This window comes from Dasypus novemcinctus, chromosome 10 (assembly GCF_030445035.2).
Source record: "Dasypus novemcinctus isolate mDasNov1 chromosome 10, mDasNov1.1.hap2, whole genome shotgun sequence".
NCBI classification, from domain to species: domain Eukaryota; kingdom Metazoa; phylum Chordata; class Mammalia; order Cingulata; family Dasypodidae; genus Dasypus; species Dasypus novemcinctus.
Window position 1 is genome coordinate 3,933,789 of NC_080682.1, and position 23,887 is coordinate 3,957,675.

Sequence of the window (23,887 nt, forward strand, 5' to 3'; positions counted from 1 at the left end):
CCTCTAAATCGAGAGGGGCTTAGATCCCACATGGCTGATAGATGGAATTCTCCTGCTTGCAGTTGTAGGCACTCTTGTTTCCCTGGTGTGGTGGCTGACCATCCTCACCTCCCTGTTAGCTGACCTGGGTAAGTCCAATGAACCAGAGGGTAGGAGTTACAACTTTGCTGAGACTCAGGGCCCACCCAGCACATGGACAGTCTAGAAATTCAAGTCTCCTGAGTATACACCAACCCTAGCGCCAACCACAGGTTCAGTAAAAGTGACAGAAGAAGCATGTGGGGAAGCGGCCTTGGCCCAGTGGTTAGGGCATCTGTCTACCACATGGGAGATCTGTGGTTCAAACCCCGGGCCTCCTTGACCTGTGTGGAGCTGGCCCATGCGCAGCACTGATGTGCATAAGGAGTGCTGTGCCATGCAGGAGTGTCCCCTGCGTTGCCACGCAGGGCTGTCCCCCGCATGGGGGAGCCCCATGCGCAAGGAGTGCGCCCCATAAGGAGAGCCGCTCAGCGTGAAAGAAAGTGCAGCCTGCCCAGGAACGGTGCCACACACACAGAGAACTGACGCAAGATGACGCAACAAAAAGAGACACAGATTCCTGTGCCACTGACAACAACAGAAGCGGAAAAAGAAGAACATGCAGCAAAATGGACACAGAGAACAGACAACTGGGGGGGAGGAAAAGGAGAGAAAAAAATCATAAAAAAAAAAAGAATCATGTGTAGAAAGGTCACATATGAGTCCAACTCCATCAAACTCAGGGAAACAAATTCCAACGTAGGGCCAACTGACACAGCACTGAACTCCAGGGCCATCTGCCATGACCATAGAACCTGTGGGTAGCCCTCAGGAGAACCAGTACCTGGGGTTGTATCTCCTTTGGCTGTCCTGTGGTCCTGCTGAGGTTTGCATAAGGTCTGATTACCTCCCGACTCTTTTTTGAAGACTCTTAGCCATGAAAACACATTTGTCTTTGCCATTTCCCCCTTTTATTCAAGGTCAAAAATTACCCACTTAGCTAACATGGAGGCGAAGAAGGTCAACCACCACACCAGGGAGCCAAGAGTGCCAACAACTGAAAGCAGGAGGATTGCATCCATCATCCATGTGGAATCTAAGCCCCCTCTTGACATAGATGTGGAGTGGACACAACCATTCCAAGGTCCACAGGATGGAGGAATAGAGTATGGATTAGAGTGGACTTACTGATATTCTATTCATGAATTATTGTGATTAGTAATAGAAGAAAATGTGGCATTGGTGTGGAGAAAGTGGCCATGGTGGCTGCTGGCATTAGGGAATGGGAGGAAGGGATGAGATGTGGGGGTGTTTTGGGGACTCAGAGTTGTCCTGGGTGGTGCTGCAGGGACAGTTACCGGACATTGTATGTCCTGCCATGGCCCACTGGGTGGAACATGGGAGAGTGTGGGCTATGATGTGGACCATTGACTGTGAGGTGCAGCAGTGCTCAGAGATGTATTCACCAAGAGCAATGAATGTCTCACGATGATGGAGGAGGTTGTTGTTATGGGGGGGAGGAGTGGGGTGAGGGGGGTGGGTGGTATATGGGGACCTCATATTTTTTGAGTGTAATATTAAAAAAATAAAGGCAAAAAAAAAAAAGCAGTTTTTAACACATGATCCTACATGTAGGCTGAGATTTTCTGCTGGTCTGCGTTGACCCTTTTATTCAAGGTATTTTTCTAGTTACCTCACCAGTTGGTGCTTGGTAGTAATCCCTCGGCACCAGGGAGGCTCATCCCTAGGAGTCATGTCCCATGCTTGTCTTTATTTTTAAAGTGCATTTTTAAGAGTGTCAGGTCACATTTATTAATGCAATTTGAGCTCAATCATTTTACTATTTGTCTGTCTATACTTTTTACCCCTTTCCCTCTTTTTTGCCTTCTTTTAAATTAATATATTTTATGCTTTCATTTATCACCTTTATTGTCTAGTTGACTAGGTTTGTTATTTGAGTTGCTTTTGGGCTTATAGTACACATCTCTAACTTATTTCTTCAGGTACTATTACAGTAGTTCATTTATAGTATAAGAACCTAACAATAATATACTTCCATTTTCCTTTCCCAATCTTTGTATTATTATTGTAATATATTTTTCTTCTTATATGTTATAAATCACTTACTGCATTGTTTTTGTTTAAACCATTACTTGCCTTTTATTTTATTTTATTTTTTTTTCTGTTTCTATTGGTCTTTATTAGTAGGTATTGAGAAAAATCATTTGCCAGCTCAATAGCTTCATACCAGGGTACAAAGCATACACTCATATTCCCCATGATTATTTTTTAGGTACTAGATATCAGTATTACATAAGATATCATATTTATTACCATGCATACATTTACATTCCTTATACCAATACCAGATAAAGATATTAAAAAAAACATAAATTAATACACCTTATGACTATAACTAAAAAATCCTCAAAATACTAGCAAACCAAATCCAACAGCACATAAAAAGAATTACACATTGTGATCAAATTCAATTCATTACAAGTATGCAAGGGTGGTTTAACATAAGGTAGTCAATAAATGTAATACACCACATTTAAACAACAAAGGTTTAATTGCCTTTTAAATAGGTATAAATGATAAGAAAAATCTTACATGTTCACTCAGATAAGTTCCAATTGTCATCATTCTTTGGTGTCGATTAATATTTTTATCCTTCTGCCTAAAGCCTTTTCTTTAGACATTTCTTATTGTAGAGCATGTCTGATGATCATGAATTCTTTCAGCTACTGTATGTCTGAAAAGTTTTTATCCTACCCTTGTTTTTATAGGTCATATAATTCTTGCTTGATCAATTTTTCTTTCAGTACTTTAAAGATGTTGTTCTACTGTCTTCCCGTTTTCATTGCTTCTGACAAGAAATCTGATGTTATCTTTAATTTTGCTTTCAGGTTGTACCATGTCTTTTTTTCCTCTGTCTGCTTTTAAATTTTTTAAATATTTCTGTTTTGAGTTATTTGTTATGATATGCCTGATAGATTTCATTGGGCTTCTTCAATCTGTGGGTTTGTAGTTTTCATCAAATTTGTGTAAAGTTGGACATTATTTTTTTTAATAATTTTTTTTCCTCTCCTCTTTATTCAGGGACTCTAGTTACACATATATTAGGTTGTCTCACAGCTTAATGATGTTCATTTCTTTTATTATTGTTACAATTTCTCCTCTGTGTTTTATTTTGGACAGTTTCTGTTGCTGTGTCCTCAAATTCACTCATCTTTTCACCTTTAAAGTCTGATATGTCATTAATCATATCATGTTTTTTTCATCTCAGAAGATATAGCTTTCATGTTTGGAAGTTTTCTTTTAGGTTGTTTTTATACCCTTTGTGGCTGTACTTGTATTTTTGAACATATGGACTACATTTATTATAATTGTTATAATTGTGTGTATCATTTCTTGGTTGGTTTCAATTGATTAGTCTTCTCACTTCGGGTCATCTTTTTCTGCTTCTTTGCTTGCCTGGTAATTTTTTATTGCATATCTGACGTGAATTTTATCTTGCTGGGTGTGACATTTTTGTATTTGTATAAATATTCTTGAATTTTGTTCTGTGATTTGGTTAAGTAACTTGTACACAGTTTGATTCTCTCAGGCTTGCTTTTAATGTTTGATCTGTGGGACCATAGCAGCATTTATCCCAGGCTTAATTATTTCCCACTACTGAAACGAAACCTTCCTGTGTACTCAGTGCCCCATAAACTATGAGGTTTTCCCGTCTGGCTCGTGGGCACTTTGCCCCCACCCCTGTGTGAGTGCCATGTACCATGACCTCTCATCTTTTTGGCATTTTCTTCCCCGACCTTGGGTAGGGTTAATACTCTGTAGAGTATTCCAGGGAACCTTCTGCAGATCTTCATGGTCTCTATCTGTTCCATTCTCTTCTCTCATTTTTCCGCCATGCAGAGTACACCTGCAGTCTGAGCCTCGTCGCCTGTGCTCTGGGAGTCTGGATTTATCAGGTGGTCTTTTTTGCACCACAACCTGGAAACTCCCTTAAGAAGTAAGCTGGGGGTAACGCTAAGACTCAATGCATTTCCTGGCCTGCATAATGAAAATATTTCTTTAAAATATTTTTTGAATATTTTTGGTGGATTCCAGCAGGAGATTAAATGCTGTATCTGTTACTCCATCTTGGGTGGAAGCAAAAGTCTGTCCACTCGCCCTTAGTTAATGACTCATTCTCTCTGTTTCTGCCCCTGAGCTTTGTCTCCACCTCTCTCTCTCTCCATCCTTGATTCTCTCTCTACCTTCTCCTCTTCCTCTCGCCTCCCTCCTGGCTCTCCTTGCGGACTCTTGCAGTGTCTGTGTGTCCCCTCCGTGGAAGCACTGGCTTCCCCATCACACCACCTCTGCGGTTCAAGCCCACAGCCAGTTTTTCATTTCCTGGAGAGCCTGTCTAACCCCCTTCTGTTCATGTGTCCACCCATGTTCCAATAATTGATGACTCTTCATTTATTCATTCTTCAAACCTACACCAAGCAGGACTTGGTGCTCAGGAAACAGCAGTAAACTCAACTGACTTTCTCCCTGATCTCGTGAGGCTTATGTTCCATTGGACATGACCTAAAAAAAATAAACAATATGCACATTTAACAAAAAATCCACATGTTGGTAAATATATTTTGCATGCGTGTGTTTTTTGTTTAAGAACGGGAAGTCAGGGAGAGAGGGCTTTGGTGAAGGATGATATATGAACTGCTGAGACACAAAGGGGGAAGGGAGAGAGACTTCCAAACAGAGGGACAGTGAGGGCAAAAGCTGGCACAAGCGCCTGGGAGAACCAGCCCTGAAATCCAACCCTGTGTGAGCTCAAAGCCCGACTGCTTTCTGCCTGTATCCGGCTGCCTCGCCAGCCGGGGCTTTCTTGGCCTGTGGACAGGTGCCAATGGGCAGGCTCTATTGCTGCAATGTTTGCCTTACACTGGAAAAAAACTGGAATGGGCTTGAAATGTGCCTGTTGCCCAAAGAGAAATGCGTTAAGAACAATGTTTAATGGCCATCCTCCCTGAAGTGTACATCCTGGGCGGTGTTGTAGAGGAACCACTTCCGCGTTTGGGATGGACTACTTCTCTGGAGCAGTAAGGCTGCGGGCCCCTGCACACCTGTGTCTGAGAAGCGTGCCTCTCTGGGGACACTTGCCTAATGGGCCAAGGCACAGGACGAACATCCTCACCAGCCCGCTGTGCCTGGAAGCCTGAGCAGTGCAAGAGGGTGAGCTCAAGCTAGCACCCAGGAAGTGGTGCACACGCCGAGGCCGAGGCAGGGGAGCCCCATCTTTCACATCTGCGCAGAGCGGATACCAGCACGCTTGCCAGCCGTGGGTCCCTGCTCCCGGAGAGCCCGTTCCGGAAGCGATTTCCTCTCTTTCATCTTGTCTTTGATGACAGTTGAGCCTTTATTTTGTTGAAGTCGACGGAAGCCCAGTTGCTTGAAAATTAAATGTGACAGCTTTATAAACGCCCTGCCAAGCCGGTCCTTGTACCTCCCTGCACCAGGGAATGCCAGGTTTGGGGTCTGGGTGGTTAAAGAGGATGCCCACTTCCCAGCCTTGGTCAGCCCCGTTACCCGAGGCGCTGCAGCCCCTAGGGCGTGTCTATGAGGGATTCTGCGTTCGTGGTGCGCATGTAGTTTTTCTTTTTTTCTGGTTTTCTCCCTTTTGGCAGGTCGTGGGACTCCAGGGGATGTGCGGAGGTGCGGTGATCTGCTCCCGGCTGGCACGGGCCTGGTGTGTTCCGTGGGCAGGACCGGGAGGGTGTGTGCTGCTCCGGTGTAAACCGGTGGGGCCTTGCTGCAGGGGAATTGGCGGCGTTCTCTTGCGTGCCATTAGGGAGTGCAGCCAACCCACGCGGCTGTCCCGATCCTAGGACGTCCCTAAGGAAGCGGTGGGAGCTAACGAAGACCACCTGGATGAGAACACGCAGGGGCGATTGCTTCAGAACCCTCAGTCTCCAGGAGTCACCCGCCAGCACGTGCATTTGGCAGAGACTCTGGCAGGCGGTGGAGGGGGAGACTCAGGCAGGCGGTGGGGAGCTTTGTGGGGAGGGCGGGCAGGCGTGCACCTTGATTGAGGGCGGTTTAGCAGAGCGTTCTGTTTTGTCGCTTAAGAGAGTACATTTGGCTTTCTCTGGTTGATCCCAAGTGGGAATAAAAATTAGGGAAGCAGCTGGTTATTGATCAGGCTCTGGCCTTTTGGGCCAGTTACTGTCGGGCTTTGCTGTTGGGCTCCCTGGACTGCTTGCTGCAGGCTGGGAATCCGAGTTCCATTTCATGCTTATGGGAATATATACCTTTTATATTTCTGTGTGTGAAGACTGAGAAAGATGCCCATTAAGGCCGGTCCTTTTAAATTAAAGACTCCAGGAAGCAGCCTTCACATGGCCGCTCTCGTGCTCTCCTGGCCTTTCTTTGCCCGTCTCCTTCCTCGTGGTCAGGATGGCGGGCACGACGACCACGGCGATAGCGGCTGCCGGCGGGTTTTGAGAGCTTCCTTTGGGTCAGCTGGAAATGCTCCTGGGAGCTCCTGTTGGCGACTCGTTCCTGCGTCCTCGGCAGTGCTGAGCGTGTGGTGCTTGTCGGGCACCTGTGGGAGGATGCTCCCACCTTCCCATTGCTGCAGCCCGGGACAGAGCTCCCAGCCCCGGGCCCCAGGGAGGCCCTTCTGCCGGCTTCCCCAGCCCGTCCCAGGCCAGTTACAGGAATCTTCGTGTGTGCGCTGGGCATCTGCAGTTCTTAAAGCTCCAGGGATTTTAATGCACAGTGGAGGCCGGGACCCTCGTCCTGGAGGAAGCAGCTGAGTGGTCCTGGGACCCGTGGGCATCTCCAGGCTCTTGAGCTTCCGTAGAAGATTCCTTGAGCTGTAGCTGTCTGTGTCCCTACGGGGCAAACGGCCTGCCCACCTGGGCGCCGGGGCAGAGTGCAAATGGGCTTCCTACTCTAGCCTGTAAACCAAGCCCACGGACTGTGAGTAACATAGAGGAAACGTGCACCTTCGTAAAGGCCAAATTAAAAAATGTGTGGAGACAGCGGGTTTTGTCCAGTGGTTAGGGCGTCCATCTACCACATGGGAGGTCCACGGTTCAAACACCGGGCCTCCTTGACCCGCGTGGAGCTGGCCCACGTGCAGGGCTGATGCACGCCAGGAGTGCCATGCCAGGCAGGGGTGCCCCTCACATAGGGGAGCCCCACGCGCAAGGAGTGTGCCCCGTAAGGAGAGCCACCCAGCGCGAAAGAAAGTGCAGCCTGCCCAGGAATGGCGCCGTCCACACGGAGAGCTGACGCAACAAGATGACGCAACAAAAAGAAACACAGATTCCTGTGCTGCTGACAACAGAAGCGGACAAAGAAGAAGATGCAGCGAACAGACATAGAGAACAGACAGCTGGGGCAGGGGGAGGGGAGAGAAGTAAATAAATAAATCTTAAAAAAAAAAAGTGTGGAAACCTACAGTTTCATATGACTGAAAGTTGGCGGTGTATCAAAAGACCCGACTTTTCTATTATGTACCCTTGTATCAGTGCTTGGCAGTGTTTAGGTGGATAACAAAATGAAGATAAAAATAATGCATACGTTATTATACATTTCATAAAATTTGCCTTGCCTTTGGTTTAGCAAAATGACTACTTATTTTGATAAGATCTCCATTTGCCATTGAATGTAATCATCTGAAGGATTAAAACTTTCATATTCAAAGTATATACAATTTTAATGCATTTCCATTCAAATATGAAGTAAAATAAATTTAAAAATTAAATTTTTTTTCAAGGTTTCAAAAAAGACATCTTCTAAACTATTCCAAGTTATCCGCTACAGGACGAGATACAAATTATAATAGTGTAATTTTAAATCAGAATGATTCGACTGAAACTGAAAATTTTAACTGTACTTTTCTGAAGATTTAACTCATTAAGTATTTTTTGGAACATAAAACAAACCCCATCCTCTGGTGGTCAGTGTGACGGTCTCCCAGGTCCCACGCTCGGCCTGGACTTACATCCACACAGACGTCGCCCCTGCCGGGTGCGGCATTTGGGGAAATACTGAGCCCTGAGGTCCCCGTAGGCCCTTTGTTCTGTAATATTTTATTTCCGGTGCTGAATAAGCGTGTGTTTCATATCCTCCTCCCTTTGAACCCAGGTCAGTTACAGGGAATGTCGGGCCTTCCAGAAGCTTCTCGGCTCCCGGCTGCATCGCAGCTCCATCTCTGAGGACGTCATACTCCTGCCGCTTGCCAAGACCCCTTGTGGCTTCTCCTCTCCTTCCTCCTTCTCCTCTCCCTTCCACCTGCCTCTTATGAACGTGCACCTCCTGCCCCTTCCAAGGAGCTGGAATTCGTCCCCCACTCCCGAGGTGGGGAACCCTTGCGGTGCTGGCGGATGTCACTGAGCCGGGCCGGTCTCTGGAACCTGCCTTTTTGTTTCCCTTGTGTCCCAGGCACGGTGGCCAAGTCTGAGGAGCCAGGCAGGCTGGCTCAGTCCCACCTCCTGCCTCACTGGTTCTGGCACCTTGGGCAGCACCCGCTTTTGAGCCCGTTTCCTCGGGTGTAGACCAGAGAGGCTAAGGAGGACTGAGTTCGAGAATGCAGTGCCCACCTGCTGAGCAATGCAGCCCTGCTTTGTGGGGTGTCTCTCCCCCCCCAACAGAAGCCCGCTTTGAAGAAAGGGTTCCTACCGGGCTGACCGTGGTGTCATTTGTCACGGTCGTTCCAGTTCCCAGGGACGTATGGACACGCTCACCTGTCTGTCCATCTGTCCGTACAGCATGGTGTAGGCAGGTGTGTCTGCACGTCCAGCCGAGTTCAGGAGAGGAAGGAGAGTTGACTTGCTGTTGGAATGTCCGTGAGACACATTCGGAGACACATTTAGGCTGGGGCCTAAGAGGGGGGTGGGATTGCTAGAATGGGGGCACTGAGGACAAGACTGGTCTCTGCCCCAAGGAAAAGTTAGGTGACAATGTAAGAAATGTCACCAGCTCACTGTCACCCCGACCGAGCATCCGTGTTAACTGGTGGAGGGATGTGGGCACTTGCAAGGGAGCAAATCCTCGATTCCGGAGCAGAGGCCCCTGCTTTGAAATTTCGGGGCCTCTGAGGCTCGGGTGGGGCCGTGGACCCCAGGATGGAGAGCCTGGACGAGCTTTAAGGCAGGGGATGAGCGCCGGTGATCTGGGAGGGCTTCCTGGGGAGGAGGCGCTGCCGCTCCTTTGGACTGTGGTGGGGGCGCTTAGCTAGGCTGCTCAGGGGTTGGTCCAAACTGTCTGCCACGTTTGGTATTTGGATTTCTTCTCCACACCTTGGGGAGCATTAAAACTTTCTGGGCAGCATGGAATTCTAGGAACATGAAACAGAAAGACAAAAACTGTGCGTCCCCCAGGGAGCCTGCAAGGGATTTCTCCACTGTGAGGTGAGCTCGGTCATCTTCAGCTTTCTGAAAATGAAAGCTTTTCCTTTAAGGTCCTTCCTTAAGAAAACAAGAGGAAAGTCAAGGTTAGGGTTGCAGACAATTCCAGATTCGCACAAGCGTCACGATAATAGGCATTAAAGTAGACCCACCCAAGCTTAAACGCCGTAATTTCGGGTGGCGGCGGTGAGGTCGCGGCTGCCCGGCGCCCAAAGCTGAGCCCGTCCCAGGTGAGGGCCGGGACAGCCTCCTCGGGACTTGGGGCTCCACATTGGGCCCCACGTCGGCCCACGGCAGGTGCCAGAGGCTTTTGGTGGGACCAGGTCTGGCACAGAAAGCTGGCGTTGGAGTAGAATTTTTAAACGTGTTTTCGTAACAGGCGCAGCTTGTTCCTTTTAAGATCTCAGTGGTCTTTTGCACCTTCCTCGAGGTTCCAGAGCTCTGTAATTTTATTGTTTGATGCACCCAGTTCCCAGACTCGGTAATTTGACTCGGCTTCTGGTAGGCTGCACTTGGAAGGTGAGCCTGCACCACTCGAGCCTCCCGAGGACTGCGGCGTCCGGCTGGACATGCGCCGGCGTCCTTCTGCCAGTGCCTTGCGTAGAGACCGCTCGGACGGCTTATTCTGTGACTCTGGGAGGTGGGGTCTGGGGCAGGCGTCGTGCCCCTTCCTGCTCTGCAGCTGAGTCTCTTTACAGGTTGCTGGGTCCAGTTAACACAGAGCCGTGGGCCGAGCCGGCCTGCTGGAACCGGGCAGCTGGGGTTTCCTGTTAGAAGGAGGAGTTGGGTAACCCCACGCCCTCCACCACCGGGCCCTGGGTTTTAAGCGCGTGGAGAGCATTGTGTGGCATTTGTGGTTGGTGGGCCCCCGGACCTCAGCTGCTCTGAGGTTTATGTCGGTCTTGGGGAGCGTTGCCCCCACCAGGCCCCAGGAAGCTCTTGCCACGCGGCAGCTTTGCTTCCCCTGGGGTTTAGCAGGGGATGCCGGCACGGCGGTGCCAGGGCCCTCAACTGCCTCACTGGACGCTCAGCTCCTTGGCTGGAATTCACCGTGTGGCCCCAAACTGACCGTAGGCAGGCAGGGACATGTGGGGCTCTGGAATATTCTGAGAGCCCCAAGAGTCTGGGCTGCAGGGTCCTACTCTGATGTTACTTTTCGTTTTAGATCATAAATGCAGCCAGCTGGTCAGAGCAGGCTGCGCAGCCGAGAGATCTTTTTGTCCTGTAGGCCACAGTCCCAAAGAGGCAGTGTGCACAGGCTAGCCGAAGGAAACGGTCGAGGAGTTAGGCAATGTTTGTCTGTGTTTTCTGCTTTGGCCCCCTCCAGCCTGCCTGCCGGAGAAGGCCGTGCTTCTTGCTGCAAACAAATTCACCTGTATTTCTCATCCCGTGACGGGACCTGCTTCCTTCTCCTGGGGTGGCTTCGGTTCTCACTCCTCATTACACTGAAGCACGTTGTCTTGGGCAGTTTTCTGGGAGGGTGTAGCAGTTTGATGTAACTGATAAATTCCAAAAAGAAATATTGGATTATGCTTGTAATCTGATCTGTACCTGGGCATGACTGAGTTACGACTAGGGCATTAGTGGGTGGGGACTCACAGATAAAAGGCATGGCAAAGGACAGAGTTGGCGATTTCTGATGTTAAAGAGTTTGATGCTGAAGACCCAGGAAGTCAGCATGCAGAGGAGAGAGAAGCCAGCCCCAGGAAGGAAGGAACCTTGAAGCCAGAGAAAAGCAAGCCCCAGGAACGTAGGGACCCAGAACCCTGGCAGACATCGGCAGCCATTTGCTCCACATAGACTTTGGCGAGAGAAGTAACTTATGCTTTATGGCCTGGTATCTGTAAGCTCCTACCCGCAAAAACCCACGTTTCTGGCATTTTACATCAGCCCCCCTTTGGCTGACTAGTAGAGGGTCAAAGGAAACATTCTCCAGCCAGTGCTGCCAGTTCCCGCCCTCTGGCCCCGCTGCCCGGGCTTCTCCCTCCGGGCCATGTAGAAGTTGGCGACGGGTCCCAGGTGGATCACCCGGACCTCAGCGTCGGCCCCTTCTCCTGCTGGCCGAGGGCCTGAGTGCCTCGTGCTCACCTGGGAGACAGGGGCCGGCCCGTCTCGTTCTCCTGAGATGGGCGGAGACACCACATCCCAGCATTGCCAGGGAAGACGGCGGGCAGCGCGGGCGCCTGGAGCCCCTCACCCACAGCTGCCCATCTCCTTCTAGAACTCGGGCTTGCGTTGGAAAGGCCGTTGGAGGCAGCTCGTGCAGCCTGGTGTTTTTCAAGTTTCTATTTTTAACTAAAAACATTGTAAACATAAATGTAGAAAACCGTGTGACAACTGTGGACCCACCGCCAGGTAAAGTATTTAAAGATTTTTTTCTGTTTTTGCTCATTTGCTTCAGGACTCTTCTGCTCTGCTTTGTTCGTTTTGAGATGCCTGAAGCTGCACCCTAGCCTTGCCTCCCCATCTGCTCTTCTGAACGCGGGTTATTCGGATCCGCAGAGTCCTAAGTCGCATGTCTGTGCGGTCACGAGTTCATTTTTATAAAGGTGGTGTCGGCTTTTTCCCCACCTGGTGGTTTTGGAGATTTTCCGTGTTGACGTGTGTAGCTTGAGTTGATGCGTCCTCACTCCTCTTGAAGATGACTTGATCTGAGTATGCCGTCTTTGGTTTTGTTTCCTCTTGGTGACATTTAAGCCATTTTCAGTGGTAAGAGGGTGCCGTGTCGGGACCTGGGGCTACAGCAGTGAACAACATAGGCACAGACGCTGTCCGTCATGAAGCGGTCTTCCTTGGAAGTCGGGAGGTACAGCCGTTAACAGAGAAAGAAGGAAAAGATACCTTTTGTCAGACATTGAGAGCACAAAGGAGAACGGCCAAGGCTGGGTGGGGTGTGACGAGTACTGGGTGGGCCGCAGAGGGCAAGCAGGGACCTGTCCTCACAGGTCACTCGCGGGGAGAGCAGCCGGCGCAGAAGTCTGGAGATGGCAGGAGCTGCTGCACCTCTCTCCCATCAGGAGAAGGTGCCCTGCTGGGTGCTCTCCAGGCTGTGCCTGGAAGGGGAGAGGGGGTGGGTGCGGGGCTCACCTTGTCCTTTTTTTTTTGTCTTTATTCAGTTTTCAAATATTACATTAAAAAAATATGAGGTCCCCATATACCTCCCACCCCCCTCACCCCACTTCTCCCCCCATAGCAACATTTTCCTCCATCATCATGAGACATTCATTGCACTTGGTGAATACATCTCTGAGCACCACTGCACCTCATGGTCAATGGTCCACACCATAGCCCACACTCTCCCACAGTCCACCCAGTGGGCCATGGGAGGACATACAATGTCAAAAAAAGACTTATTTTATATACTTTTCTCCCCTTCACCCCTGTTGTCTGCTCTCTGTGTCCATTCGCTGTGTGTTTTGTGTTCCCTTGCATTTTCCGGGGGCACTGGGAAACTGAGTCCCTTTTTTTGTTGTATCATCTTGCAGCATCAGCTATCCGTGTGTGCGGTGCCACTCCTGGGCAGGCTGCGCTTTTTTCACATGAGGTGGCTCTCCTTGCGGGGCGCACTCCTTGTGCATGGGGCTCCCCTATGCGGGGGACACCTCTGCGTGGCACGGCACTCCTTGCACACATCAACACTATGCATGGGCCAGCTCATCACACGGGCCAGGAGACCCTGGACCCTCCATATGGTAGGTGGACACTCGATCCGTTGAGCCACGTCCCCTTCCCTCCCCTTGCCCTTTAGTAGATGCTCCCTCCAGCGTAAGGTGCCGGCTGGCCCGTCCGGCGTGCAAGCACAGCGTCGCGCTCCTCGTCTGGAGCCCATGTGCTTGAGGATGGGGCGGGCATTGCCGCGGCCTGGACGCAGACCGGTGGTCTCCAAAGGGGACCCCGCAGCACAACCCCGGGGCCCTGAGCACCGCTTGTCTGCAGATGGGATCAAGCGAAGGGTCTGGAATCAGGACACAGCCCTTGGGCTCTCTGGGTGGATGCTAAATGCCATCCCCAGTGACCTTATAGGAAGAGGACACAGACACACGGGATGGCCAGCCAGCGGAGCGGGGGGAGCTGCAGCCGCCAGGAAAGGACGCGATGCCCTCCAGGGCTCGAGGAGGCCAGGAGCTGAGCGCCCAGGGCCTCTGGAGGGGCGTGGCCTGCCCGGCACCTTGACTTTGGACATCTGCCTTCGGAACCGAGGCCTCCGGTTCAGCTCTTCTCAGCCACCCAGCTGTGCTCTGAATATAATGTTTTGTTAGCGCAGCCACAGGAGGCCAGTACACCCGGGGTGGCAATAGGTCGACGCACTCTCGGCCACGCCTCCTCCAACCGGAGAGCGAGCCATGGACACGCGTGGACGTCGGAAGAGGAAAGCACGGAAGGTCCTTGGGAGGCACCCCCTTGGGTGTAAGGGGAGGTGGTTTTAGAGCCTTCGGGGACAGCCACGCCTCCCGCCGCGCTCAGCTGTGACTCAGGTGGACTCGAAGAAAAGGAAACTCAGTAGCTGTCATCTGCAGAGGCCATTTTTAATTTGGGGGAAACTGGTGTCTTTTGGAAGCAAACGTCTTTGGGGAGGGACCTATCCCGGGAGGACGTGGGAGCCCGGGCGCTGGGGCTGCCGAGGCATGCGGGGATTTTCAGCGCCAATGCCAGGGCAGGGGACGACGCTGCGTAGGGTTTACGTGGCACATCCCGACCCCTGTTGGTCCCATTAGCCCCGTTAAATTTCACCGTGACGTTCTCAGAGGGGACGCTTCCGAGGGGAGGCCAAGCCCCTGCCCCTTGGAGCCCCCCCACCCGCCTTTCCCAGGAGGACGTGCAGCCCCTGGGTTCCCGGTGCCCTGGGCAGGTGTTTTCCTGCCTCGCTGGTCCCTGCTCCTGCCCGCCCGCGTCGGGTGGCGTGTCCTGGCTCTGGCCGTTTGCGTTTGGGCCATTTCCTTCGAACCCTGTAGGACTCTTCTGTGTTCTCGACGTGCTTCCCCTCCGTCAGCTGGAGAACTCTGGGGCGCCGTCCGCGGGATCCGTGTGATAGGAACTGTAGTTGTGGCAGAGTGGAATGTGTCAGCCTGTGCCCTCTTCCTGTGATTCATTCACCAAATTCTAAGTTAATGCCTTTGTGGGCGGCTGGAGAGGGGCCCCCCGAGTGCCCGCCCTAATCCCGGGAGCCTGAGTGTGGTCTTGTACGGCGAGAGGGGCCTTGCAGATGTGACCGGGTCAGCCACCTGGGGTGAGAGGTGGCCTTGACTGTCGAGTGGGCCCCAAGTGTAGTCACAGGGTCCTTTGACGAGGGAGGGGCGGGGTTTACACAGGAGGAGGAGGTGTCGAGTGATGGCGGGAGCGGTGGGAGGGAGGCCCTCGGGAGAGGCAGGGAGGGCCATGGGCCACGGGCTGCGGGCCACTGGCCACGGAGAAGGCCAGGCCACGGAGGCTCCCCAAGCCCTGGAGGAACTGGCCCATGACACCGGTTCTGGACTTGTGACCCCGAGCTGGAAGGCAGCGGAGGTGTGTTCTTTTCACCACTGACTTGGAGGTCACTGGTTAGAGAAGCCACAGGAACTAATGCAACGTTTACTGAGTATCCAAAACACTCCCTGCCCTAACGGCCACTGTATGAAGACATGGTCTCATGTTTTCCTTTTTTTTTTTTTAAGATTTATTTTTTTTTTATTTCTCTCCCCCTTCCTCCCCCCCCCACCCCAGTTGTCTGCTCTCTGTGTCCATTCGCTGTGTGTTCTTCTGTGTCCGCTTGTATTCTTGTCAGCAGCACCCGGAATCCGTGTCTCTTTTTGTTGCGTCATCTTGCTGTGTCGGCTCTCCGTGTGTGCGGCGCCACTTCTGGGCAGGCTGCGTTTTTTTCGAATGGGCGGCTCTCCTTACGGGGCACACTCCTTGCACGTGGGGCTCCCCTACACGGGGGACACCCCTGCATGGCAGGGCACTCCTTGTGCGCATCAGCACTGCGCATGGGCCAGCTCCACACGGGTCAAGGAGGCCCTGGGTTTGAACCGTGGACCTCCCATGTGGTAGACGGATGCCCTATCCGTTGGGCCAAATCTGTTTCCCATTTTTGCTTTTTTGTTTGCAGTTTTGCTTTTCAATTTAAGTCTCTAAATCATCCAGGTTAGCTTACTATTTATCGAGGGAGGCATCTATTTAGTTTTCCGTATGTTTCAGCATCATGTATTTATTCTTCTATTTCCTGTGACCTGTGAGAACCCATGCTTCCCAATCCTGCACCGGCGTTCTCTGCATTTTCAGCGCATCCGTTTGTCTGTTCCTGTGTCCATACCCCACAGTTTGCGCTTTACACATTTCAGTAAGCCCTGACATCTGACAGAGCAATTCTCTTTGTCCCTGAAGCTACCTTGGCTCTGGTTGGCCCTTCCCCTCTTCTGTAGACTTTAAGATCAGAGTGGCAAGTTCTCTGAAAAATCCTACCAGAGTTTTCATTAGAAATGACTTCAAATTCATAGATTATGTGGCAGAGAACTTGCACCTTTAAGATAGTCAAGCTTACCGTGCATGGCCATGCGCTCTCTCTCTACTTTTTGGGTCTTCCTTCATTTTATTTGTTCATTTTTCTCTACAAGATCTTGCACATATTTTATTAAATATTTTAGATACCTTTGGTTATTGATGGTGTTATAATATTTAAACTTTAAAGAAATTGTTAATTGCTAATGTGATAGAATTCAGTTAACTTTTGTATATTAATTGTTTATCTAGCATCTTTGCTGAAATAAATAATTTGTCCCTAGGTTCTCTTGGATTTTCCATGTTGAGAAGCATATCCTCTGAAAAATGACCTTTCCCTTCCTTTTATTCCTTAACTGATTCATTCATGTACCTGTTTGCATCTTTATGTGTTATGTTTATTTTCATACGGGATTTGGGTGAATGCTCTTATCAAGTTAAGGAAACGCTCTTTCATTCCCAGTTTGCCAAGTGTTTTGATCGTGGTTTGGGAGGTCCACATCATCGCCCCTTGATTTCCTCCTGCGGATCCCAGGAGAGGAAATCTTGAGCTTTTGGCCCTCGTCTCATTTGTGTTTCCACACGTCAACTCCTTTTATCTTGAGCCACTCCTTTTGTCTCCGGTGTGTGGTTTCTGCGTAAACCAGAAGATGAAGGGGCTGGGCGTGTCAGGAGTAGTCGAGGGAGGCTCAGGCTGGCTGGCAGAACCTTAGGGGCTCTGCCCGGAAGACTCCGCGTACCCCAGCAGAAAACCAGGACTTCTTGAGAAACTGCGCGCAGCGAGAGCCCAGACAGAGAGGCTCGCTGGGGCTGCACGGGAACCCAGCTGCTCTTTGCAAAGCCTGGGGGGAGGCGGCTGCTGGACCTGCCTTGGGCCTTGAGGGGGTGATGACCGACTCGCGTCTCCCCTCCACGGCGGGAGCGGCACCTCCCAGGGCAGTTCTGCAGCGTGGGGAGAAACAGACAGACCGCGGGAACCTTCCGTCTCACCATCGTCTTTTCCCCTTGAAGCCTGGACCTTTCTCACGACCCTGATGCTCCACGTCTTCATAGAAGGTAGCAGCAAGGCTGTGACGCATCTTTGCATCAGGATTTGTCTTGCTTTAATTAAGGCACCGGGTTTGTCAGCCGCTCATTTTTTATTCAGGGATATTGATTTTGGCACGAAGGAGAAGATATTGATGGGCCGTGATATCCCTGGAGTCCTTTTCTTCTGGGCTCAGATCACTTGGTGGACACGGGTTTCCTGCGGTCAGCATCTTTGCGCCAGCAGGTCACGCAGATATTTAAGGTGATCGTGCTTGGCAAAGCGCTGGCGTCGGCGGGACGTGCACGATAAGTGCGCGACGCCGCTGCCGCCCCAGACCTGGGCTCGAGCGGAGCATTCCGCAAGACTCTGTGGGAAATGGGCGGGCAGTATCCATTGTGGGAGGCGATACCTGCCATCTCCACTGGAAATGTGTGTCTGGGGCTAGTGCATTTGGAAGTGCTGCCACCACGTCTTAGAGATGACCATGTAAACAACTCTGATAATTCTGCAGCAGTCACCTGTGTACCTTTGTTTAATCTGGTTACCTTTCCCAGACTTATTTGCCCAGGAAATAGGAGTGTTTGGGGGGAATGGCAGACAGAGAGCCAGGGAGAGGTGGAATTCGATCTCAGGCCACTGGTCCGAAGATGGCGGCCTAGGCTATAATTTGATGCTACCAGCTGGGGATGGACTCTGGGTCCTCGGAAGTGAGAGGAAGGAGAGTTAGTGCTGCCACGGGCAGTCGGATCTGACAGGTAGAGGGAGCTGAGCCCTGAGGGGGACGGAGGAGAGAAATCCAGGGTGGAAGAAAATGCCGTGAAGTGGTGGCGAAAAATACATCACGAGAGCTTGTTTCCCGAGTTAACCAAAGATAATGGTAATGGAGGTTTTATTCGAGGCAGCAGGTGGGGAAGTTCCAAGAAAACCGGGGTAAGTGGAGAGCCCTTCATCAACATGGCCCCCGCACCTGTTAACCGAGCACGTCGGGTGGGGGAGGGCTGGGACCCCCTGGGGGCTGGGCGCACGGTACGTGAAATGCTGACGAGGACCGAGCCCTAACACAGGGCTGGGAGGCCCAGACGGACACATCCAGTCGCGGTCAGCGAGTGTGCCCGGTGGGCCACCTCCCTCAAGGGGCAGTGGGTTGGGGTGCGGCCGTGGGGGGCTTCCAGGCAAGGGTCCCTGGAGTAGGTGGTGTCTGACCCAGATGGGGCAGCTCCCCATGCTACGGAGGTGCGGTCCGAGCCCCAGGCCTCCCCCCCCAGGGACTGGGACTCCATGGACAGGTGATGCTGCAGCAGCTGCGTTTTGGGGGTGGCCGATCACGCAACACCTGATACCTGGTAGACAAGGTGGACAGCGGCTGTGTTTAATCACAGACACCCACAACCCGGGGGCCAAGTAGACCCCTCGCCACACAGGGCCACGGGGGGCTGCTCCTGGGAGCAGAGGGAACTGGGGGAGGCAGGCTTTGTAGTAGCGAAAGGGTGAGATGCCCCCAGTTCCTACAGGAAGAGGTGGTTGGCTTGTTTGAATAATCGGCAGGTAAGGGAAGCCCTCTTAGGTTAAGGGCGGGGTGGGGCACAGCTGTTTGGCTTGATAGGGGAACTAGCCGGGTGGGGAGAGCCTTGGGGCTCCAAATGTCCAGGCAGCCCGTGAGGTTAGGTCTTACCATATGGGAGCCTGAATGGGCAGGTCCATCCTCCAAGTGTTAGGGGGGCCATGCCAGAAGATCCACTGTTACGGAAACAGGTACAGCAGCCCACCGCCTGGGCTGTGATGAATTCCAGGCCCTTCTCAACTGATGGAAGGAGAGAGAGAGATTAAATGAGCAGAAAGCAGAAATGCACCCTTCTTTTACTTTCCGAAGGCTGCCCGCATCTCTACACCTGGTCCACTCTGGAATTGCAGGATGCCCACTCTTCACTGAACCCCACACCTCCTGCACCCCAGATGCCTGTTTGCTGTCATCTTTTTGAAGAACGATCTTCAAACCATGGGTGGAACCAAGGGTTCCTCCGCTATTCATTCAGGCATTCCAGGTTCTGACGGAGGCTGTGCAGGCTCTCCTGCAGCTCTGACCTTGAGCCTGAGGCTAAATGTTTGCTAAGAGCGCCAGGTCAGCCTTGGGGTTCCCACTCCTTTTATGATGAATAGTCATCAAATCTTGCTTTTAATGTGTTTAAGTTATAGGGTGTCTGTTTATAATTCCATTTTTTTGTTGTTTTTTTAAAAAGATATATTTTATTATTTATTTCTCTCCCCTTCCTCCCGGCCCTCCCCGCCCCCCCGTTGTCTGTTCTCTGTGTCTGTTTGCTGCATCTTCTTTGTCTGCCTCAGTTGTTGTCAGCGGCACAAGAATCTGTGGTTCTTTTGGTTGCGTCATCTTGTTGTGTCAGCTCTCCGTGTGTGCGGCACCATTCCTGGGCAGGCTGCACTTTCTTTCACGCTGGGCGGCTCTCCTTACGGGGTGCACTCCTTGCACGTGGGGCTCCCCTACGTGGGGGACACCCCTGCGTGGCAGGGCACTCCTTGCGCGCATCAGCACTGCACGTGGGCCAGCTGCACATGGGTCAAGGAGGCCCGGGGTTTGAACTGCGGACCTCCCATGTGGTAGGCAGATGCTCTATCCACTGGGCCAAGTCCGCTTCCCTACAATTCCATTTGAAGTAAAGCCTTTTTCATTGTTGAAAGAATGCTGTGAACTAGAGGTCAGCTGATGACCTTCTGCCTTTATGGAGGTGATTTCCAAGGTCTTTGTAACTCTAACCTCGATAAAGAGTCTGCATCAGCTATGAGGTGTTTTGTTGTTGTTGTTTTCCCTCTTTTTTAAATTTCAGGTTTTTAAAGAACAGCTACGCATGCCGTACAGGATCCGCATGCATCGCCCCAGCCACCAACACCTTACGCTGCTGTGACACCTTTGTTAAAGTGATGAAAGAACAATGTCACAGTGTTACTGCTGATACAGTCCATGGCTTATATGTGGTGTGTTTTTGCCACAATGTAACACCGTGTTACCGTTCATGAGCGAACGTTCTCATGTTTGTACCGTTAACCACAGTCCAGCATTCACCAAGGGAACCCCATGTTCTAAGGCCCCCTGCCTTGTAGTCCATCCAGAGAGCACGCTCGGTTTCATCACAGAGTTGTGCTGTCGTCGTCTCAGTCCATTTCAGAACGTTTCCTCTACCCTAAAAGGAAAAACCCCCACACCCCTGGAAGCCCCCGTCACTGACCCTCAGTGTAGGGGCTGGCACCTTCTTGCCATTGCTGTAAAAATATTGCAATGTTACAGTTCACCATAGTCTATACATTACATTAGTTGTATTTTCCCCTCTATCACCATAGTCTATATGTTACATTAGTTGTATTTTCCCCTGTATTTTTACATTAGTTGTATTTTCCCCTGTATCACCATAGTCTATATGTTACATTAGTTGTATTTTCCCCTGTATCTCCATATTCTTAATACCTTGTAGTAGAGACATTTTTATATTTGTGCTGTTAACCACAGTCATCATCCACCACTGAAATCACCGTGTTTTGCAGTCCCTGGCTGTCCTCTAGCTTCCTTTCAGTTGACATTAACCTCCCTAGAGCACCCCATTTGACTCACTATAATGTGCTGCCGTCAGCTCTACCCGTTTCCACACATTTACAGTCCACTTTCTTGAACGTCCAGCTGATGCGGAATGTGTGAGGCTTTTAAAAAATCTTCTGTCCTTTCAACTTTCATATTTTCGCTGTTGCTTTCTGAAAAAAGTAGCGAGTAGGAAAATCTCTTTGCCTGTCCGAGGTATTAGGGAACTGAAGAGCTACTCTAAGGTCTTATGTTTTCTTGGAGCAATCTGGCAGTTAAATACCACCCATTTGTTAAAACTGTTTTTAGGTGGTTGGGTTTTTAAAATTTTTTATTAATAGGTATTGCAGTAGGGCTGATGAAAGAAACACATACTAGAAGTCATTGAACGTCACGACCCGGGTTTTTAGAGCTTGGTATTTTCCCCCTGAGAGATTAGTTATACTGAGAATGGTTGCCGGGGCGGGGGGTGGGTAATTAACCCTTTCCCTCACCCAACCTGACCCTGACTCCTCTAGTTTTCAGATTTGGAGGCTGCCAGATGAAATCCAGGATGCCAGTGCCCAAGTACATTTGGATTTCAGATGAACAACGGGTGCTTTTTTATTACAAGTGTGTCCCATCCAGTAGCAGGACACACTTAAAACAAGGGATTTTCACAGTTTACCTGAAATGCCCTGGTTTTATCTGGCACCCTACCCAGAAGCTAATAACTGAATGTTTTCCCAGAACTGCTGACTGTGCGCCCGAATTCCTGATGGTGGGCGGCCCCAGGCCCGAGCCCCCAGGCCTGCCCTGGACGGTGGGTGCGTCATCGCCCAGCCCGGCTCCCATCTGCTCACACTCGCTGCGCCTCTACAGATGCTCCAGGGTGGCCTCTGTCACCAGAGGCTGCGAAGCCAAGGTTCCATTTGGGACGGTGACGTCCAAAGCCAATGCCAGGGGGACGGGCAGCTCGTCCGAGGAGGTCGTCTGTCGGTGCCCCCGGGAGCCGGGGTGACCGCAGCCCTTCGCGACCCGCCCACCCGGTCGTCAGCTCTGTCTCCAGGCCTGGTTCGGGTCTTGCCTGGCGGAAGCACCCTGCTGTTTTCTTTCCTGAAAGAAGACCCTGGGGTTCCCACACATTACGATCTGGGCGTGTGTGTTCGTGACCCTTCATGGACCCATGGACCTGGCCGCCCGGGCGCCCATACCTTCTGCCGTTCTGTTTGGCCTGCAAATTGATTGCAAAAATACAGCAGATTGCACGTGTTTACCTAAAAGTTGACTTATCTAAAAATGTTGGAAAGTCTGGTAATGGGGGGCTTGTGTTCCTGCATGCCAGCAGGAGTTGGAGCTTGGGAGCCGTGCCTGGTCAGCTGGGGCCTGGCCGCCCCGTTGGCTTCGGCTCCCTCGCTCTGTCCACGCCTCCCCTTTCCGTGTCCAGCGGCTCTTGTGGGCAGCTGTATCCAGGAGCCCTGGTCCTTATTCAGCGTGTGTTTATCACAGGCTCACTATGTGCCAAGTGCTTGAGATACATATTTATTGCAAGCCCACTATGTGCCAAGTGCTGGAGGCACATATTTTTCACAGGCCCACTATGTGCATATTTGTTGCAGGCCCACTATGTGCCAGGTGCTTGAGGTACATATTTATTGCAAGCCTACTATGTGCCACGTGCTGGAGGTACATACTTGTCGCAGGCCACTGTGTGCCATGTGCTGGAGGTGCACCCACAGAACTCCCTGCCCCCAGGGGCCCCCCGTGTCAGAGCAGAAGACAGAAATTAGCAAGTGGGGCGTGTGCGAGGGGCAGTGTCGGGCAGGTAGGGCTTTTGAGGAAAAGAAACCAAGGTGGGGAGTGGATGGAGAGGGGGCTGCGGTTGCTTTTTATTTTCATGTGAACTCTCCAGGTGTGTACACCAGGGGTGGGTCCCACCAAGCAGCCCCGCGGTGCTCTCCACTGGTTCGGCTGGTTTCCTCGGCGCTGACCGGACCCGTGCGTCTCGCCGCCCCTCGGGGCTCGCGTTGCTGGCGGTCGCGCCACCGCTCCCTGCGGTCCACTTGGCGCCGGTGTGTCTGAGGTCCCAGGAGGGCGGCGGCTGTCCTGTGGCTTTGCCCCAGGACCGGCTCCACAGTTGAGCAGGGGTGACAGGCCCAGCCGTCCGTGCTTCCCGGGGCGTTTGTCGTCAGGAAGCTCTGGCCGTTGCGTGGACGGGGGGCCTCTCCTGTCCCTGGCAGGTGCTGAGACTTGGTGACCTGTGTCCTACCTGGGACCTTTCTGAGCACTGGTGGGGCCCCAGGTGGACCTGTTCCCAACGTCTTGAATCACGAGGGCAGTGGCCGGGGCAGGTGGCACAGGTGAGCAAGTCCTGGTGCCCCCGGGCAGTGCCCGACGGAGGCCGCCTCGTGGACGGGGGTGACAAGAACCAACCCTGGAGCCCCGCCCCACCTGGAAGGGCAGCCCCCCCCCCCCAGTGCCAGCCAGGGACGGGCTTGGGGGGCTGAAACCTGTAACGTTCTAAAGACTGACATCTGGATGTCGCCACCTTTAGAGAACTCTCATTCCACGCAGGCAGGTGGCTCTCGGGCAGTCAGGGTACCGAGCCCCCATCCAAGTGCCAGCCTCCGCTGGCCCTGGACAGTTCTCCCCCCCTTTTTTTTTTTTTTGATAAGGAAAGATAGTTTATTTATTTTTTACAAATTTTTGTGGGGACATATATTTGTTTTTGCTTTTTTAAATAAGGAAAGATATATTATTTTATTTCTTTTTTTTTTTTTTTTACAGATTTTTGTGTGGACACGTGTTTCCCACGTTTCTCACAGTTTCTTTCCCTCCGTCCGCTCCTTACAGGGCCGGCGGCCGCTGAGGGCAGGCCGCCATGCCGCGGAGCCCGACGTCCAGCGAGGACGAGATGGCGCAGAGCTGCTCCGACTACTCGGTGGGGTCGGAGTCGGACAGCGCCAGGGAGGAGACCATCTATGACACCATCCGGGCCACAGCGGAGAAGCCCGGCGGCGCCAGGCCGGAGGAGGGCCAGGCCAACACACTGGTCATCCGCATCGTCATCCAGGACCTGCAGCAGACGGTGAGCCCGGCGCGCCCACGTCGCGCCCCTGCTCCTGCCCTCTTGTCCGGTTCTCGTCAGCGTCACGTGCAGCCTGGACGCAGGAAGGGGCCTGCGCCGCCGGGTGGGCCGTGCTCGCCCTCGGGACGCGGACTCACCCTCCACTACGCCCGGCCCCCGCTGCTGCCCCTCTACCTGCCTCTCAGGATGCACGTGACGGCTGCCATCCACAGACATTTATTGAGTGCCTACTGTGTGCCAGGCCTGTTGCCAGCTGTGGGGCGTGGAGATAAAGAGGAGTGGGGTTAACTCGGACTCCTGAC

The 23,887-nt window shown here is 51.9% G+C and overlaps 1 protein-coding gene across 3 annotated transcripts in view; it reads left to right on the forward strand.

The window, feature by feature from the left end:
- Positions 1 to 23,887, forward strand: part of SHANK2 (SH3 and multiple ankyrin repeat domains 2) — a 619,022-nt gene that overhangs the window by 86,588 nt on the left and 508,547 nt on the right. For all 3 annotated transcript variants that reach the window (XM_071217914.1, XM_058304998.2, XM_071217913.1), the window contains one exon: positions 23,351 to 23,585. In XM_071217914.1, coding sequence (XP_071074015.1) covers positions 23,379 to 23,585 — 207 coding nt within the window. In that variant the 5' untranslated portion in view covers positions 23,351 to 23,378. The remainder of the gene's footprint in view (positions 1 to 23,350; positions 23,586 to 23,887) is intronic.